A 20,573-nucleotide genomic window follows, 5' to 3' on the forward strand; every position below is an offset into this window, starting at 1 on the left:
ATGATAATCAGTCTTATTCACGTCACCTCTGAGTGGTCACAATGTTTTGCCTGATCGGTGTATGTTGATTCTGTATGGCTGTATGGATGTAAGGTGTGGTGTATCGGCAGGCTCGGGCTCACCCATGGTGTGGGGCTCAGTGGACTCATCCAGGGGTGTGTGATGTACGCTGCTACGCCTGCCTTTACTTGGCCTGCTGCCCATGATACGTCTGATCAGCAGAACTGCAGGCTGGATTAAAAAGGCAAAACATCAATACAAGTAGCAGAAAGGCAGCACACGGTAAGATCTCAAATCAGTTCCAAAAAAAAAAAAGTCTCAGTTTTTCTGAAGAATTAAAGGAAGGATGATTAAAAAAAAAACTGCTTTTTCACTTTGACCAACATTTTCCAACCACAGTTTCAATATCACAAGCACATCTCTGTTAAGTATGGCAAGTCCGGTCTAAAAATAGAACGAGCACAACGCTGACGCTCAACCATTATCTGCAAATACACCGAAGCACCAAAAATGTGCGACAGGACAGGTTTTTTTTTTTTTTTTTTTTTTTTACATGCGTCAGCGACATAAACAAGGTTTTCATGTGAATATTTCGTAAGAGTGTGCCTCGAGCTACATGACGTTTTCCATGCATGGTTATCGACGAGGGATAAAGACGAGTAAAGAGAGGTTTCTTGGAACAGACGTCACTTCAAGAGAGAAAAAGTAAACACGTCGGAAAGATATGATGGTGGAGTTAAGCGAAATAGGGTCTGATAGATACAGATATCAGATCAGGTCTGGGGTGCAGGACGAATCCGAGGATCTAGATTAAACAAACAGAGATTCAGTTCTGGGTATTTTTTTGTTTTCTGCTGACTCCAGCACCATGTACATATGCTATAATACGTACTGCAAGCGATATTTTTCTCGACTGTAAAGCAAAATGATCATTTCCCCTCCTGATTATGCTCTGGCTGAGAATTTTCTATCACGATGCATGAAATCCTACTCAGTTGCACCTTTCTCATACCATGGCTGCAGCACAGATGAGTGAATAAGCCACCTGTCAGACAGATGGGTCTCACCAGGTGATCAGAGTCATTCAGTCCAACACAGAGACCACACTGTCCACACCGTGCATGCTGCACTGACCAAGAGATTACGCTCCATGCACATTCACATTCACAGCCTTTGAAGAGATGGCCTCATATAAAGCGAGATTTACCATTTCAGATTTCATCAGAAACCTTTCCTCATCCCTGTATGTAAATTAAACGAGGGTCTGTGGGTGCTAAACTCAAAATGCTAGCACAAGACATCAATATGCAATAAGGCCCATGGAACATGCATCCTCATGCGGTAACAAACAATTCAGAATCAAATGAATCGTATGGTAGTTCTGATACTTGTTGTTTTTCAAAGGCATCATTTCAAATGAAATAAATAAATAAATAAATAAATAAATAAGTAAGTAAGTAAAGTATATCACCAAGGTGAGGCCGAAGATGTTGCACGTGTGTAGGTAAAAATGGATCAATAACATATGTAAATAAGATTAATTTTTTTTCTCTTATTCTATGCATCTATATATATTTTTTAGACTATGTTTGATGCACAGGTTTTGTTGCTCCTCTTACTGGCACTTGCTGCAAGTATCTCATATTTCCTCTACCAGGGATTAATACAGAAACGTCTCATCTCTTATCCCATCAACAAACCCAAGTTCTAAACCCTAGTCACAAATCTCAACCTGCCGTTTGTATTCTTCGACGTAAGAATCATTAAAATAACACCAAATCAGTGCTGGAAGATCCACAACACTTACCTCATATTTCTCTGGCAAGCTGTTTTACCAGTTGTTTCTCGTCAATGGCTGCAGATCATTCGTTTGGCTCCTTTTTGACTGAGTTTAACAGAAAACTCACTCCTATCCTATCCTGTGAGGTGTATTTGTGAGAGTGAAATCAGATAAACATCAGATGACTTCAGGCCTCGAAATGAAGGCAGCATCTGATGAAGCCTGGAGCAGAGAAATGTATGTGCTCTAAGAAACTGTCAATCCTTCTGTGGTTCACAGATATGAAAAACACACAGAGGCAGACTGTTTTATGTATGACACACACACACACACACACACACACACACACACACGCACGCACAAACCCACAACATGCAACTAGCAACAGTTTCCTGTTAGCACAGAAACGTCTAAACTTTTCTACTATCACTTTTAACAAGTGATGAAATGAAGAATCCAGCTTGGCGAGGTGATAATGAATGCTTGAAGAAGATGAATGAAGAAGAATGATGGCTGCTACATGTTATATTGATGCTTGTTAACTTCTCTGAGTCACCCAGGCTTCTAAGTCTTAAAAACGGTCTTGTCTAAATTTGGCACAAAAGCTGGGATCAACTCATCATCTGTTATTCTTATGGAAGAGGGGAAAAAAAACAATTAAAATAAGTCTTGAAATATTTGTAGTATTTTAGTCACTGATGAAATAGGCCAAAATCAAAAAAACTAAGAAAAATCAAACCCACCCACACGCACACACAAGAATCATGTAGAGTGACCACTATATATATATATATATATATATATATATATATATATATATATATATATATATATATATATATATATATATATATATTTAAGTACACTAAAATCTGCAATAAAACATCCATGCCCTATTTCACAATTTCTGTGGGTCAGGAATCGATCAGGTCATGTTTTAGTCCTGCACTGCATCAGCGATTCACATTTCAGCCAACCGAAGTCTTATACTGAATTCTAACATGGCTACCATCGTTATCGTCACGCCATACATGTACATCTTATTCAAATGAAAATAATGAGAGGATGTTTGTTCAAGCAGAAAAGCAGGAGATCGTTCAGACGCACTGCCTACACATCACTCAAGGTGTGTTTCACTAACTGTTCTGCGAACCCTTTAACACAATGAATAAAGTCCTCATGGTCAAGAAAACTGCACCACTAATAATAATAATAATAATAATAATAATAATAATTTTTTTTTTCTAGCCATTATTGACTAATTTAAAGTTTTAAATATTTTTCAAATACATTTCCAGCATTTATTTCACTCCAGAACAACAAATTTATTGAGATTAAGATGATTTAAAGCTTGAAAAAAATGGTTTAATCAATCTGATAACAGGAAATGCTGAATAAACATATCTATATCTAAGATGTTTCCACTCGATAAGTACTTTTTCCTTTTCTATTTTTTTGCAGTGTGGTTACAGTAGAAGAAAAAATCTCACATTTTCACACCAATATTTGATCCAGTATTAACATTACGATTAATGTTTTATTCAAAGAACAGTGAATGGAAGTGTCTCATGTCTCTCTCTCTCTGTCAGTCTGTCTGCATTTGGCAAATCTCTTTAAGATCACATAAGTAAGCGTTTCTTCACAGATATATAACGTATTACTGCACAGTGTTATGACAGTTTAACTATCCTGTTAGTAATGTATGAGAAATGATAGATAGGAACAAAAGCGCCCATTTTATAGTAATTCCCAGCTCTTCTTTCTAGAAATAGAATTATTTCTAGTGCTATTCATTCCATACCTTACAAAATGTGTAAAAGATAAATGTGAGCTACGTGCTGTCTGCTTCTCTGTTTGTGCTAGATTAAACGGAAAATGGACTCAGCAATCTGACATCCCGTATCACAGCGTGTACTCTGAGTAGTTGCAGAATTTTGGTTAGCAAGTCTATAAATAGCTGCATGCCACCTGTGGCCAGATGTAGATGATGATGACTGGTTACTGGTTGGAAAATTTCATGAGCGCTATAGTAGTAGCACTACTTTTTTTCTTCTTCTTCTTCTACATTTTCTACAAAATTACAGACTTTTGTCGAGAAAAGATTTTATTGCTTAGCAGGAGTGTATTTGTGGTTTTTTTGACTCTGAAGGTTATTTTTTTAAAATTTATTTGTATTTATTTTTTGAAATTCCAAAAATATAATTCTGAGAAAGGAAATCATAGAGGAATATTTATTTATTTTTTTATTTGTTTGTTTATTATTTTTGAAATTCCAGAAAAAATTGTTTAGACCACTGGATCAGAGCCCTTGCTGCCTAATAGATCTTTCAGTGTTATTCACTTGACCAGGCAGTGCTCATAATGTTATGACTGATCAGTGTATGCTTGATGCAAATACAAAACTGTTATCTTCTTACAAGATATCAATCTAAAGCATCAACTGAAAGAATGGCTTCAAAAAAATGAAGCACAAAGTCTTGAGAAAACACTCTGAAGATGGAAGGAAGATCATCTGGCAAATAATGCACAGTAACAATGCTATAATATACAATACTATATTATAAAATATAGCAGACAGGTGCACCTGCAGTTATATTTAGGATCGCTGAACTTTCCCAAGGAATCAGCAGGTTTGATTGATCAGACTTTCTTCTGGAGAAAGCTGGACTGGACAAACTTCCTTCCATTGTCAAAGGTCAAATATTCTGAGCTGACTGGCCATTTTCTGAAGGAATGGCCAAACTTCATGCTGTAGGGAGAACCTGATAACAGGTTAAAATGTCTAAAATGTGTGGTCAGAACTGAATGTTGGAGTTGTGAGGACTGGTCAAACACTGCTGGAATGGGCAGGATTGTGCAGTCTTTCTGAAAGAGTGGTCAGGATTGGTCAAAACGTCTGCAGGTGCGAGCAGGATTGGGCAAACTTTCTGAAAGAGTGGTGAGGATTGGTCAAAACTTTCTCAGGATTGGGCAAACTTTCTGAAAAAGTGGTCAGGATTTGTCAAACACTGCAGGAGTGGGCAGGATTTAGCAATCTTTAGGAAAGAATGGTAAGGATTGGTCAAAACCTCTGCAGGTTTGAGCAGAATTGGGCAATCTTTCTGAAAGAGTGGTGAGGATTGGTGAAAACTTCTGGAGGAGTGGACAAACTTTCTGAAAAAGTGGTGAAGATTTAAAACTTCTGGAGGGGTGGGCAGGATTGAGCGATCTTTCTAAAAAAGTGGTGAGGATTGGTTAAAACCTCTGGAGGAGTGGGTAGGATTGGGCAAAGGTTCTGAAAGAGTGGTGAGGATAGGTCAAAACGTCTGCAGGTGTGAGCAGGATTGGGCAAGCTTTCTGAAAGAATGGCTAGGATTGGTCAAATCTTCTGCAGGAGTGGGCAGGATTGGGCATACTTTCGGAAAGAGTGGTGAGGATTGGTCAAACACTTCAGGAGTGAACAAGATTGGTCAAAACTTTGTAGGAAACAGTAACAACATCTTCAGGAGCATGAAACAAAAATCTAGTTTTTAGACAATTGTACCGTTATATATTTGTAGATGCAGCATTCAACATAAAAAAAAAATATTTTGTTAACATAGAAAATGACGACACCAGGTTTATGTATAACCTCTAACTTTATTAATTAGTACAAATCAATACACTCAGCAGAAGTATAGTGCCCCCTATATGCTGGGAGGACAAAGCCTGATGTCACAAGCTCACTCAAGGCAGTACAATCATAGAGCAACAATGAATACACATTCAAGGAACCATTATAGCAATAGTATTTATATTAATAATAATAATAATAATAATAATAATATAGCTACAAAATCTAATAGAGGAAGTAATCAGTAGGTTTCAAGTAAACTGGAATATCTATCCACTGTACAGGAAGGATGGAATAAGTTAAAACCATACCCTCTTTGTCAGTATTTATGTTTTGCAGGGAGCGTATAGTTAAATTCACTAATCAATGACCATGTCTCCGGTTTCCTCTCCTCAACAGGCTTCAGAGACTAATGTGTATGCAAAGTTGGTTGTTCTGCCCAGGTCATTCTCTGGAATTTTACCTAGAGTTTATTGAAAAGGCAGCTAATGCCAGAAAAAACTGTGTTCTGGTTGAAATATCTCAATACGTCTGTGTTACAGTGCAAAGTTACCCCATGGGTGGTTGAGGTCTACAGTATTCGAAACGTCGGAAACAAAAAATGTACACTTCCATTAAGTTACATTAAAAACGACATGCTTATCAGTAGATTTTTTTTTGTTGTGAGAATGTACAGGAAAACAAGGCTTAACAACTATTCTGCAATCTGGAGGCTGATATTTTCACAAAGCACAGAATATCGACAGAACGGAAAGCTGTGGTCAACGGGAAAAAAATTTAAATAAAATACAAGTCTATGATGCTGCGCAAAAACCTGATGGGATGAGCGGATGGACGCAGAGACGCGGTTTGGTCTTCTCTATAGTATGAAAGAGCAGGATATCCTTCTATCCAAGAGACATCATCTATCTATCTATCTATCCATCCATCCATCCAAGAGACTTATCCTCCATCATCATCATCATATCAGAACCTGATTAAGACTTGAATAAAAACCAAGTGTGTACAGATTGTGAATGTATTTCATTAGTCGTACCTTGCATCGTTTCATTACACCAGAAGACTGGTTCCAGGATTATGAGAGAAAGATATGTGAGAGAATGTGGCATAACGATACAGAATTAGAGGCGGTTTTATCACATTTAGCAGGACACCTCCATGGTTTGTGGTCTGGCTTGGGTGTCATGACCTGGGCTGGCAGCAGCGCCCTCCGGCTGGGAGTTGTTGTGAGCGCGGCTACGTGCGCCTTCCACGGAGTTCATGCTGGAAGCTGAGTGGGTACGAGAGCGTGCCAAACGCGTCATACTGGCAGTGGGCACTGAGACAGAGAGAGAGAGATAGAGACAGAGAGAGAAATATGAACAAAGGTGGTAAAGGGGTAAACGACCTTGAATAAGGTATTTAAATAAAAAGTGAACTACGGTGACGTGGTGCTGGATCTGGAAAGAAGCACACATTCAATTCTGTGCAAATTCAATTCAATTCAATACTTCACATTCAATACTGTGTACTGAAATATAGATTTCAGTACAATACACACTCATTTCTGGCTGTCTGACTTGGCCAAGGTTGGAAGGACACAAGGCTTGAGTGTTGATAAACATGTTTAATAACCTATTTAACTTTTTAACATCTTGGTTAGGAACCACTGATTAATTGAAACTGCACAAGGGGATGCAGAACGATGCTGAATCTCTGAAAGAAGCCTGTAAATAAGCCTTGTGTCTTCCTGCCTGTGGCCTTAAAATCAAGTTTTAGCCACTGCAAATTTGTCATTATTCTCATATGAAAGAAGGGAAATCCCTGGGTTACAACTGACTTCCAATTCATTTTTACCGTGGCTGAAAAAATGAATATTCGGAAATTGCATGTAGAAATGCAGGGATTCCATGTAGAGATGCAGCATGCAAAATAGCTCAGGTTAATGTAGTTTAATTTTTTTTAAAAAAAGGACAACAAAAAAGTTGCCTCAGAGAGAAGGAATAAAAAAAAAAAAAAAGCAAAAATACTTCTGATAACCTGTCCCCAGGGTTCTCAAACACACTCGCACTTTCGCTCGCTCTCTCACATACACACACTCGACATCAAGAAAAAAAAATAACATATTGAAGTAATGACCACAGACTCATGCTACTAACACCATGATGCAGAGACAGTGAGAAACACAGAACTGAATGTCGAGGGAATGGAGAAAGAGAGAGAGAGAAAAAGAGAGAGATGCTGAATGAACAGACAAATAAAAGGACAAGACACTGGAAGTGCAGCCTAAAGTGTTTTCTAAACTCCTGGTACCTGCTTCGCTGTTCAGATGGCTGAGGAGCACATGGGGGACTGTTCACATTTGACGGAGGGGTCAAAGAGGAGAGAGGAAGAGAGACGAGGAAAACAAAGATGTTACTAGTAAGACTTTTTTTTTTTTTTTTAAAGAAAAAAAGAAGACTGAAGAGAAAGAAAAGACAGATTAGCAGGAGGATCATGGGAGAAAGCGCTAGGACCTTCTCTGTCTCAGGGAAAACCAGCTCTGTCTTTACACACAGAAGACCCAGTATTAATCATAACTTACTTTAGTCCAAGCCTAATTCACACTTAACCAGAACATTAACTACAGCTTGATATTATATTGGCAAAAGTTTTGGGACACCCCTCCAAATCATTGAATTCAGGTGTTGTTTTTCAGGGGTTGGGCTCGGCCCCTTAGTTCCAGTGAAAGGAACTCTTAATGCTTCAGCTTCATACCAAGACATTTTTGGACAATTTTAACTTTGTGGGAAGAGTTTGGGGATGACCCTTTCATGTTCCAACATGACTGCACACCAGTGACCAAAACAAGGTCCATAAAGACAGCATCAGTGCCTGACCTCACAAATGCGGTAACCATAAACACACTCCTAAACCTTGTGGAAAGCCTTCCCAGTAGAGTGGAAGCTGTTATATCTGCAAAGGGCGGGACAAGAAACACTACGTATTACATTCACGTGAATGTAAAGGCAGACGTCCCAAAACTTTTAGCAGTATAGTGTGTTTACATCATTACCTACACTACCAGTCAAAAGTTTGGACACACCTTCTAATTCCATGGTCTTTCCTGATGTTTATTTCTTTCTACATTGTAAAACAATGCTGAAGGCGGCCGAAATCCACAATAATGTCCTTTGAACAGTGGATATTGAGATATGTCTGCTACTGATGCTCTGTAAAGCCTTCATAACGCCTCTAATCTGAGGTGCTGTTAATTGGTGATTTCTGAGGCTGGTAACACTAAATGAACTTCTCCTCTGCAGCAGAGGTCAGTTTTGGTCTTGCTTTACTGGGATGGTCTTCATGTGAGCCAGTTTCATCATGGTGCTTGATGGGTTTTGCAAATGCACTGGACAATACTGTTCTTGCAAGAACTATTCCAGAACACCTGACCTTTATGTCTTAAAATAACAACTGACTGTTTTTGTTGCCATTACATATGGATTACTTAAGTCCATGTGTGTTATTTCATAGTTTTGAAATCTCCAGTATTGTTCTAGTATGTAGAAAATAAATCCCTAAACAAAAAACACTGAATTAAAAGATGTGTCCAAACTTTTGACTGGTAGTGTATATTATAGGTAATTCAAATAACCGGACAAATATTCTAATAATTCACCCTTAAAAAGATGAATTAACTTGTTCCAGCAGACTTCCTAAATCTCCAAGATGCGTCTGCATTGAAATAGTTGATAAGAGATGGAGAGAGGCAAAAGTAACAAAAACTAGCCACACCAAAATATAAAAGAGCCAGACCCACCCAAAAAATGACAATAAATGTCAATTTGTATTTATTTATTTATTTATTGTCATTATTAATGTAATATATTTACTATCCATATCAAACGTTTAGTACAAAATCTTGACCAGGCCAATACCTTGACATATTTGCAATTTGAAACACCAGTTAGCCTAACTCAGACCCCAACTCTGTGGTTGTGGTTAAAACAAGACTCCTACATCAGAGCCGACAAAAACAAAAGGACGACAACAAATAACTGACTCAACAACTACCTCTACATTCACCAGAGACCAATAGGTGTACAAAGGTCACAATAAAAATCATATCTTACACAAACAGTATAGCCGGGTCTGTGTATCTGAACACTCGTGCAGTGCTAGCTCAAATAATTAAATAATAATAATTATTATGATTTTATTGCATTGCCTCACCAAGCACCTCCACTCGTTTTCTTCATAAAATGGAATTTACCAAACATTCATAGACTCCATCAACTATTCAAGCCCACATAAACACAAGCTAGGTTCTTTTCCACTTATGCAGCAAACAAGAACAACAAAAAAGTCCCCACAAAAACTACAATGCTATAAGTTTGTATTCTTAAATTCTGAGGGAGATCTGGTTTATGTGTTCGTATACTGAGAGGAGGAGGTAATATGGAGTGAGGCCAGGACTGAAGGTCAGGAGCCAGATGACTAATCACGTCACACTGAATAAGCGACATTTGGAAGGTAACCGTGTTGTACAGCCCCTGAAGCGTGCCATATGCGTCACGCAGTCGATCATCCTCTCAGTAAACAGAATTAAAAGTTACTCAAAAACTGACAGATCTAGAATGTTTTGTTTTTCATGCTCTAACTGTTCATGACTGATTACAGAACATTAACCACAATCCTCAAGTGTTTACGACAAAATGGGTTTCAGCTCCCAACTGAGTGAAAATCAGCAAAAAAAAAAAAAAAAGGCTACTATTTTGGACACAACAGTATTGTGTCAAGACTTTGAAAAATCTTTGATCTAAACACACTTTATTAGGAACACTATACTAATTTCTGTTCCCCAAACTACCCAGGTTCTTCATGGCATGGATTCCACAAGATGCTTTACACATGATGGATTCCTGCAAGATTCCTTTGATATTCTGCTTCCTGTTGCCATTTGTGAGCAGCAATCAAGAATCATTTGACCAGGCTACGTTTCCTCGCTCTTCACCTGTCCAGTTTTGGAACCTGAAGTGGTGATCTGCTGTTGTAGTCCATCTACCTAACGGGTCAATGTGTTATAGATTCCGAGATGCTTTTCTGCTTACCGCAATTCTACGAAGTGGTTATCCGTGTTACTTTAACCTTTCTGAAACTCGAACCAGTCTGACCGTTCTATGTTGAGAACTATGAGGCATTTCGGTCCACGAAACTGCTGTCACTGGATTTTTTTCCTTTAATACATTAACATCGAACCTTTATCCTGGTTTGAAAGTGGATTTAGAACCTAACCCTGGAACATTGAGTTCAAGGTGTGAAAACACCATGGATGGGACACCAGTCCATTGCAAGGCACCACACACACACACCACGCATTATAAAGTTCAAGTTAAAGGTCAAGAGTAGAGGGGCAGGGAAGCAGTCCACGCAGGCCATGCAACACAGCATACTGGCAGAGTAAAGCTGCTTTACTTACACCCTGGAGCTCGCATCACTGCACAGCCACACAGGAAACAAAGTCATATTTTGAGTTTGGCACTAGGAAAGCTAGTCCGGCTCCATCCTAAATTGAACTCTGAGAGGAGTATTCTAACTTGTGGTTTGATTTACGCCAATTCATTATTAACTCGGACGAAAAGGGGGGGTATGAGGGAAAATATCTGATTTTGAGCTATACTAGCACTAAGCTTTGTTTTGGAGTTATAGTGGGTTTACTTAAGTTCCAGGAGAACTCCTATGTGCTCCTGTAAATACACTGTTGTAGAAAATGCATCGCTCATCGGTATTAGTATTACTGTCAGTGTGATATGCAAGTACCACAATCATACAAATCGAACAAGTCAGCAAACGCGTGCTTGCATGTTCATGCCTGTGTATATGCATGTGTGCATGTGTGTAGTGTTGCGTGGGAGGAGAAGGGGCTGCTGAGATGATGTTTCCCCACACGAAAACTTTCTGACGGTGAATTTTTCAAAAGACATGATGTTCAAAGAGACAAAAAAAAAAAAATAAAAGAGAGAGACATCAGAGACATTTCAGACACAAGGTTACAGCTTAGGTCAGACTAGAACATGGGAAAGCAATACAGCTGTGTGACGTTAAAGACACGATGTCTACTGAAGGAAATGATTGAAAAGAGTGAGATGTACTTACTGTAACCCATGCCCTGGACAAAGTACTTGAAGGCCTCAGCAAGTTTACCAGGCTGGGAAAGAAACGTGCAATGTTATACGAGAACATTCTTTATAGTATCCGTTTTCCAAGTGCACATATATATATATATATATATATATATATATATATATATATATATATATATATATATATATATATATATATATATATATAAAAGCTGATAATTATGATTCCCAAAACTACTTTTTCCTTTGACTCAAGCTTACTTGTACAACTTGGGGCAGCCCACCACAATCTGCCATCTGAAATAATAAGAACAGAGATTAGTAAAACAAAATGTAAAACAATATTTCCTAAAAAGAATCCTGATACAAGAAGCAATTTGCCAGGAGTGTCTTATCTTGCCTTCAGAAGGGTGGTCTTTGTGGGGTTTAACCTCGAGTTGCACTCAACCTGAACAAAGAAACAGGCCAGATCAGTGAAAGAGATAGACAGAGGCCAATGTGATGGCTTCTGGCATAAAAAAATAGTTCAATACATTCAGAGAAGCCAAAACAATCATCATGCTGTTTATTGGCATATGTGTGGTGGGCTGGGGAAAACCCCTCACACACCAAACTGCTCTGCTACACACTTTCCTGAACTGAAATATGTTTCTCTGTTGCATGCATCGCAGCCAGAATTTTCTTTAGAAGATTCTTGCATTACATTTACCCTTACACTGGAACTAAAGAGTACAAACGTGTTTTGGTGTGACGATGCACAAAGCATGATCTATAAAGAGTGCAGACTGTGCACCAGGCCTTCTCAACAAGGCATTAATCCCAACTGCAACAATGCACTTGTGGCTAAACGGGCAGGAAACCTAGTGCAAAGCCTAGCCCAGATAACTGCAGGAGTAAATGCCTTCCTTTTAAAGTGGTTTATGTTACATTAACCATAATATAATTAAGCTAACATAATGTTGAGGTGTCAAGGCACGGTACAGAATGTCAACATTTATAGAACAAACTGAATTATGTTCACAAAACATCTATCGCTTGCTTGCCATAATCTTTGATTGCCTTTTCCTAGCCTGCCACACATATACACTACATTATGCACACATGCAATGTATTTACACAAACTCAAGGTACAGATTATTTATAGAAGGATTATTAATGATCAGATGTTTCTGTTTGTTGTTTAAAGATAGTAATCCATCACTCACAACGGCCTCCACAGCTGGAGAGGTATCACCCACAATCAGCAACGCAGGACACCTGAAAAGAAAAGCAGGAACATTTCACGCACATTAATCTATAAACACCATAAAATTATTTCACTTGGGCACGGTTATATATTGTGGCCTTCAGTAAAAATGATATCATGATCCTGCGTACACACTTACTTCAGAGTGTTGACAGTTTCCTCATTAAGCCCTACGATGGGCCTCTCAATCTCTAGATCTCGGCGGCTATGAGGACATAAAGAAAGGTCAGTACTCCTGCATGTGGTCAGTATGGAAGCTGAGCGGAACGGTCCTTGTGGATCTCTTCAATACCTGTTGTAGGAGTTGCAGAACAGTGCCAGGTTGTCCTGGTTCATGTCCTGAGCAATGTGCAGACGGTATGTCTGGATGATCTCCTGGTTCTCTGTCAGCTCATCCTATTGATTGAACAACATCCTGCCATTATTTTCACTCTTTAGTGCACTCAGCCAACCTATTACTCATCAGCGCGTCATCATAAGCAGACCTTTAACGTATTACCACAATCACAAGGAAAGATATGACTCTTCAGGCTATGAAGGCTAATCAGTATGTATTAAGACTTACTGTGCTGAAATGATGTGCCATCACGATATCCACCAGGTTGCTGGTCCAACCCGACAACTACAACATGGACATACAGAGAAGTACACGGTTTGGATCATCTGCTAGATTTCAGAACTATCTTTGACTGAAAGTACACATTGTAAAAAATGACCAAATACAAAAAGAGTTTGGGTGTAGATACAGTCGCTACTAAATCTTTTTTTTCCCTTAAATTACAGAGAGGTTTAGTGCACTTTCCCATGTCCTGCTTAATTAGATTCTTGGAACATAAGGTTCTCTGATCCACTCTGATCTGGCCAGCACCCAGGACACCCAGCACATGTCACAAACATGGCAGCCAAATTCTACTCATCAAAGCATTTTGAAGAAATGTTATGTTCTACATGTTGTTTACCTTTGAGGCTGCCCAGTCCATCCATCCTTTTGCACAGGGGTCCACATTAATAAGAACCAATCCCTCTACCAGTGTAGGGTGATTCAGCTAGAAGAGAAGAAAGAGGAATTGGAAAATACTGGAAAATTGGGAAGGTTTCCATCCATAACTTGGTTCAGGAATGTATTTTTCAGTATAAAATGATGAACCTTTTAGATACACTTTATATATTCTTAGTGAAGGGTCAAGCACCTGAAAGGAAGTGGTGCACTGTGAGAAAGAATCTTTTTTTGCATAATGGCTTTGACTTCCAGGTATCACTTTTCAACCTAAACAACCCACTCACATGGCTTCTGCACATACAAAGACGATCACACCTTCACCTTTTTCTCATCAGTGCAGCAGAGCAGCTCACACATTTGGTTTTAAACACGAACTTGAGCTTTGTGACGATCAGACACATGATCTACATCAAAGCAAGATGGGTTGTTCAGGATGCAAGCGGTTCGGTTATGAAACCCATAATGGATGCACACGGTGGTGTATGGAAAAAAACTAGAGTGAGCGAGAGAGTGAGCGAGAGAGAGAGAGAGAGAGAGAGAGAGAGAGAGAGCGCTTCACATTGCTCGGCTTTATCCAACTGTTGTCAACACCTCCGTGTGTGAATATGGCAGGACTATAATTAATCACTATTAACAAGCCTTTTCACCTAGTTTTTCCCCCATGATGCATGTTCATATCACACCCTGACAATGCCTGATAATTCTAGTTTCACAAAAGGAAGAGAGAGTAATTGCACTGTTCTCAATATATAAACACACTAAAGGAGAATTTAACACCAATGTCTAATAATAAGTCCTATTGTTAATAGTCTGCAGTTGGTATTAAAATCCTGGTAAAAAGTAGCTGTGCACATGGCTTCGAGTAATTAATCTTAGCAAATCCTCTTCAATTTCATACAGATTAATTATGGAAAGATGAGACAAAGTGGGCGAGTGACTCTGTGATACCTAATACGTGTGTGCCTTCCAAGTGTGTAACTATGCAAGAGTGTGTCCGCCCTGAGATTTGTCCAATTAGCAATATTGTTGGATGCAGGACCCTAAAACCCCAATCTATTATATATTTTGCTTTCATTCAACACAATAAAGGTACTCAATGTTTATCAAATGGCATTGTTGATATGTTGTATTAAGTAACAGAGGTCACTTACTGCCAGTCTGGTGAGTATGTAGGCTCCAGCACCAACACCGATCCCAATCACACTATTGATCCTACAAAAGGTTTCGTTTAGAGACATCCATTTCAATCAGACAGACAAGGGAAAATAATATGAAAGGATATTAAATTCTTGGTGTATTCGTGAGGTAATGCGCTAGGGACGGATGAGGAGACTTACCTTAGGTGGGTCATGACTGAGGGCAGCATCTCAGCTAGCTGATCCATCATAGGGTACTGATACCTGAGAGAGAGAGAGAGAGAGAGAGAGAGAGAGAAAGACAGATTTATATGACTTGGATGACTCTTGTTTACATACGGTATGAATAAAACCACTGAATGATAGCATGAAATAAAGTAAAGTTCTGTTTATTGCACGTTTGTGAAAGGATCCGCTCCATGTATTCAACTCTGTATTGGAGAGTGTCTGTTCAAACACGTACTGTAATGGAGAACAATTAGCATCATGTCTTATTGTACATTTAGTCACAATCCCTTATTGTGTAAGTAGCAGTGATGAATCAGCATTTTAGCCTAGTGACGGGACAGCTGCAGTGGTTCGCTTGCATAGAAACTGTAGTTCTCTGCTGTGCTGTAAATATTTGCTTAACTCTTCCAAAATTAGCCATGAGACAATTAGTTTATGAGTTATGAGGTTAGGGGTCTTTATGCTTGAATTCTCACATCTGCTTATCCTAAACAGGGTTGCTGAGAACCTGGAGCCTTTCCCAGGGACAGGACACCCTGGACAAACTGCAGACAGACCCATCCGAGGGTATAGTCACTCACAGATAAATCACACACTCACAGACTATGGACAGATGCCAATAAGCCTACAAAACATGTTGGACTTGGGGAGGAAACCAGAGTGCTGGAAGGAAACCCTGGAGAACTGCGAGAACATGAAAATGGCAACACTTAGAAAATGCAAACACGCACATGGCAGAAGCAGGAACTGAACCTCCAACTCTGAAGCTGTGAGGCAAACCTGCTAAGCACTAACATTAGATGTCTGGCTTTTCCACATCATAATTGTCACTAGAATCATGGTTCTGTATTACACACTTGAGAGGCCACGTGACGCTAGTGTGAAAACCAGTGCCAAAGCTTTTGACCTGATCCATCCATGGCCGAGAACCGAAGGAGCAAAATTGGCTGGGAGCAAAAAGATGGCCTACAATCTCTCCTGTTAATTGCAGTGACACTAGCCAAATGTAGGTGTCTGTGAGCTAGTGTATGAGGCATCATGTGTCTCAGAGGTAGCTGATGTATGGTGTGGAGAACTGGTAAATGACTGAATTGCAAAGAAAATCGGGAAAATACAAAAACAAATGTAAAGAATTGAAAAGAAAACATAGCATATCCTTATTCGCATCAGTTATTGTGATGCAACCATTTGTAAACACAAATGTAAACACATTTCTTCTTACCCAGTAGGGAAAGGTGCTGCGTTCTCCTGCTGGCCTGGAGCATCCACATGAGCCACGGCAAAATGCTGTGTGATCTCCTGCATGTCCTCAAAGTTAAAAAGAGTGTTGAAGCATGACTTATCTGCAATAAAGAAGTTAACAAACAAGAACGGCCGTCAGTATCCGGTATAACAGAGTATGATGCTTCAGAATACGATGCTGAACTCTGCCCACCCTTAGCCTCTACTGTGTGTAAGGATTATTGTGTGCAAAATGTAATATTAGCTCACTATTTTGCTATATACCTTTTTAAATATTAGTTTATTGGTATGGCACACATGACAACAGTTGTACAGATAGCACAGTAAATTGCTAAGTTTTAAAAAATAAAACTTTTATTTTTATATGGTAGCGCTTGAACAGTGGGTCTGAAAGTAGCGTCTCTCCCAGAGATCCAAAATAACTAGGATGTCCATAGAGGGTTTGTTTTTGGTCAGTAGTGGAAATCATGTCTCAATATTATCAACATTATTATTTTTAGGATTGAGTTCTTATAGTTAATAGCCTGTGTGACAGGTCACTGGGTTTAATCTAAGTTCAAAACTCAAAAATAAATAGGACTAAACAAGTAAATAAGTGCACGCATCTGAACATTATCACATTATACACTGATCAGCTACAACAATCTGAGCCCTGACCCATGAAGTGAATAAGACTGATGATCTCCTCATCATTGATATGAGCGAATTTGATGAAGGGCCAAATTGTGATGACTAGACCACTGGATCAGAGCATCTCCAAAACTGCAGCTCTTGTGGGGTGTCCCTGGTCTGCAGTGGTCAGTATCTATCAAAACTACCCTTTAAGCCCATGGAGGACCCACCTGACAACTTAGAGGACTTAAACTTAAATTTAAATCTAGTGGAGTCCATGCCTTGATGGGTCAGGGATGTTTAGGCAGCAAAAAAGGGGACCAACACAATATTAGGCAGGTAGTCATAATGTTATGCCTGATCAGTGTATATAGTTTATTGCATTATTTAATGTGATTCCATCTCATTTTATTCTATTACCTATATTTATTTATTCTATATTATTTTACTTTTTATAACACTGTCAAAAAGCATTTTACTACACACCATACTGTGTGTTTACGTGTGTGTGTGTGTGTGTGTGTGACAAATACAATCTGAATTTGAACATTGAACATGGAAAGTTAAGAAATACAAAGCTCTATGTCTCTGAATATTATTGTATATGCTTAAACGATGTACTGAGGGGATGTGTAGAATTGATTTTATAGTTAAATGGGTCTCTAGGTGCAAAATGATTGAGGTCCTTTTGGTCTAGGGAAATTGTGTAATGGAGCCTATAAAGCTATAACACCATCATCATCATCATCATTTTAGACTCTGTATAACAGTACTTGTGGTGGACAAACTCACGGTTAAGGCCAATGTCATGGTATGTAAGGATGACAGGGCGGTTGCCTTTAGGTGTTCCTCTCAGAGTGACATGGAGAACACCGTGGGGGGTCTCGATGTCATGCTCCTGGAAACAAACAAACAAAAAAAAAAAAAAAAGAAGAAGAAAGGAAAAGAAGACGTCAGCAAGAGGTAAAGAAATTCTATCGAAATGACTAAGAGTCATGTATGAACCCAGGCTACATGAATGAGCACATTGTGTAACACCACACTGACAAACAAACGTCAGCGATACATCAACAACAAAAATAAGTCAAAAATATCTGATGTTACCACCACAGGAAGCTTCCTCGTGCTGACACACTTGCAGCACAAACACCGGCTTTGGCTAGAATAAACCTCAAACGACGTCAAACTGCAGCACAATTACCTGTTTGTGCATCAGAATTGGCAATAACTAGAACTCCACACTGAAATAGTCACAGATTCTTTGAGTACATTAAACAGAGACGATGGTTTCCGTCTCACACTGTTCCATATGCATCTGTGTAGTAGTTTGTTGCTTGGGGTTGTGTGGGTGTTTGGTTTACATCCATAGTCAATGTTTGTTATTAAACAGCAGCACGGTGCATTGGCTGTATTTAAAACCTAGACATCTGAGCATCACTCACACATGTCCGTACACACACACACACACACATTTTCTCACAATTAACAATTTTTACATAAAAACATTAGAAACCTGCTCAAGCTCATTCCAAATAGATGTGCTATTCGGGTTAAACCCAAAATATACCAGAGGGATTCTGCGCCATTTTTCATGCAAAACTATATGATGCTAGTGGAGGAAAACGTTTCACTCCTCCAAAACACCTCAAAGAGTCTTGATAATATCCAGATGACTGTGCAGGCTATGGGAGATGTTTAACTTCACTTTCCTGTTCTTCAGACCACTCTGTCACCAGTCTTGCTGTGTGTATCGGTACGACACCACCTCCAGGGTTTGAACCACTGGGTGCACATGATCCTCCATAATGATTCATTAGCTCTCAGCAGTGACGCGTCCGTCTAGCACAAGCAGTAAGCCAAAGGGAATGGCATGATATTACAGCCCAAACTATCACCGATCCACTACATGCTTCACTCTGGGCACACAACAGTCTGTGTTAGGGCTTCTCCACACCACAACTCTCCTGGATGTTAGAAAGACAGTAAAAGTGGACTCATTGGAGAACAATATATGCTTCACATTGTCCCCAGACCAAGATTTCCATTAAAACCAATGTTTGGCACTGGCACAAGTGACCAAAGGTTTGGCTGTAGCATTATGACCATGACCCCTCTGGAGCTCCAGATGGAAACTGAAGAGTTGAGGTGTGCATTTCAAAGATTCAAAGAACTTTATTAATCCCATGGGGAAATTCCTTTGCCATGTTACAGTTGCTCTAATGAAAATAAAAAATATAAGAGAGAAAGAAAGAAATGTTTTATAAACTGTAAAATAGAATAAATAAATACAAATACTGTACAAATACTAGTGTAGAGCTGTAATATTGCACACAAGGATTGTAAACTGGTGATAATGGTGATAATTTAATCCTGAGTTGGGCAGTTGTGGTTTTCTGTTTTTTTTTGTATACAATCTGGGTTGCTACCCTTTTTGACAGCTTTGTGACCACATGCTGACATGACCTTGGATACTGTGACTGTCAAAACACCACAAAGACTCACTGCCATAGTCACAGATGCACCAGTGAGATGTGCACCAACACATTAATGTGTGCGACAGTGTGTAAACAACTAGAACATGCCAAAAAATAAATAAAGAAATAAACAAAGAAAAGGAAATATTAAACTATCTAAACAAGTCTTAATTGTTGTTGAGATGGTGAGGTTTGGATTAAACCCATTCAATTCCATTTGGGCATTAATTTGAACAGATGGACCCTGACCTTTGATTAGCCCTCAAACAGGGGCTCTTCACTGCTACACAAAGGCAGAGGGAAGGACAGTGTCTCAGAATTAGCTACTAAAATGTGAAAAATCATCTATCTCCACTCTGCAGCGGCAGCAAAAACCTTTCATCTCACACCTGTGAATGCTGCACACAGTGAAAGAGCAGTTTTTAAAAATAGATGAGGTTGTTGGAGCTTTTTACCGTTCTGTCTTTGAGGAGCCATTATTTTAACTGTATGCTTCTATAAAGCAGGTGTTTCAGCAGTGAGAGCAGAGAAACAAAAAAATTCAGGGGCTTGGGAAAGGTCACTGGTTCCCAGTTTAATGCAACACAGCATAGAGACACACTGCTTGGTCAGCTTTACTTCCAGATCGCTTTCCCTGAATGAGGAAAATACTTCTACACGTGTGAAGAATTCATTAGCTAGCCTACAAGAAACATGAATGCTCTGTGACCTGTGCTTTGGTTTCTAAGGAATCTAACTGACACTACTAACTATTCCATGGTCAACTGATAGTGGTATTATAACAAAGTGGAAGCAAATGGGAACAGCAGCAACTCAACCACGAAGTGACTGTAGACCACGTTAAATCACAGAGCTGGGTCAGCACATGCTGAGGCTCACCAACTTCCTGCAGAGTCAATACCTACAGACCTCCAAAGTTCGTGTGGCCTACAGATTAGCCCAAAACAGTGTGTAGAGAGCTTCATGGAATGGGTTTTCATGGCCGAGCAGCTGTGTCCAAGCCTTGCATCACCAAGTGCAATGAAAAGCTTTGAATGCAGTGGTGTAAAACACGCCTTCACTGGACTCTAGAGCAGTGGAGACGTGTTATCTGGAGTGATCAATCTCGCTTCTCTGTCTGGCAATCTGATAGACGAGTCTAGGTTTGGCAGTTGCCAGGAGT

The 20,573-nt window shown here is 39.3% G+C and overlaps 2 protein-coding genes across 7 annotated transcripts in view; both read right to left on the reverse strand.

Moving 5' to 3' along the window:
- sla2b (Src like adaptor 2b) overlaps positions 1 to 2,077 on the reverse strand; it is a 7,054-nt gene extending 4,977 nt beyond the window's left edge. Inside the window, exons 1-2 of one of the 2 annotated variants that reach the window (XM_058409828.1) lie at positions 1,808 to 2,077; positions 123 to 231 (exon numbers count right to left, since the gene is read on the reverse strand). In XM_058409828.1, coding sequence (XP_058265811.1) covers positions 123 to 204 — 82 coding nt within the window. In that variant the 5' untranslated portion in view covers positions 205 to 231; positions 1,808 to 2,077. The remainder of the gene's footprint in view (positions 1 to 122; positions 232 to 1,807) is intronic. The other variant, XM_058409827.1, reaches the window with a different exon arrangement.
- Positions 2,078 to 5,378: 3,301 nt separating this feature from the next.
- ndrg3b (ndrg family member 3b) overlaps positions 5,379 to 20,573 on the reverse strand; it is a 49,660-nt gene continuing 34,465 nt past the window's right edge. For 4 of the 5 annotated variants that reach the window (XM_058409761.1, XM_058409762.1, XM_058409763.1 and 1 more), the window contains 14 exons: positions 17,730 to 17,835; positions 16,306 to 16,426; positions 15,057 to 15,119; positions 14,871 to 14,931; positions 13,679 to 13,765; positions 13,285 to 13,341; positions 13,012 to 13,115; positions 12,859 to 12,924; positions 12,679 to 12,730; positions 11,874 to 11,921; positions 11,735 to 11,770; positions 11,487 to 11,538; positions 7,665 to 7,703; positions 5,379 to 6,690 (listed from right to left, as the gene is read on the reverse strand). In XM_058409761.1, coding sequence (XP_058265744.1) covers positions 6,515 to 6,690; positions 7,665 to 7,703; positions 11,487 to 11,538; positions 11,735 to 11,770; positions 11,874 to 11,921; positions 12,679 to 12,730; positions 12,859 to 12,924; positions 13,012 to 13,115; positions 13,285 to 13,341; positions 13,679 to 13,765; positions 14,871 to 14,931; positions 15,057 to 15,119; positions 16,306 to 16,426; positions 17,730 to 17,835 — 1,068 coding nt within the window. In that variant the 3' untranslated portion in view covers positions 5,379 to 6,514. The remainder of the gene's footprint in view (positions 6,691 to 7,664; positions 7,704 to 11,486; positions 11,539 to 11,734; positions 11,771 to 11,873; positions 11,922 to 12,678; positions 12,731 to 12,858; positions 12,925 to 13,011; positions 13,116 to 13,284; positions 13,342 to 13,678; positions 13,766 to 14,870; positions 14,932 to 15,056; positions 15,120 to 16,305; positions 16,427 to 17,729; positions 17,836 to 20,573) is intronic. The other variant, XM_058409764.1, reaches the window with a different exon arrangement.

Source organism: Hemibagrus wyckioides, linkage group LG15 (genome assembly GCF_019097595.1).
Source record: "Hemibagrus wyckioides isolate EC202008001 linkage group LG15, SWU_Hwy_1.0, whole genome shotgun sequence".
NCBI classification, from domain to species: Eukaryota; Metazoa; Chordata; class Actinopteri; order Siluriformes; family Bagridae; genus Hemibagrus; species Hemibagrus wyckioides.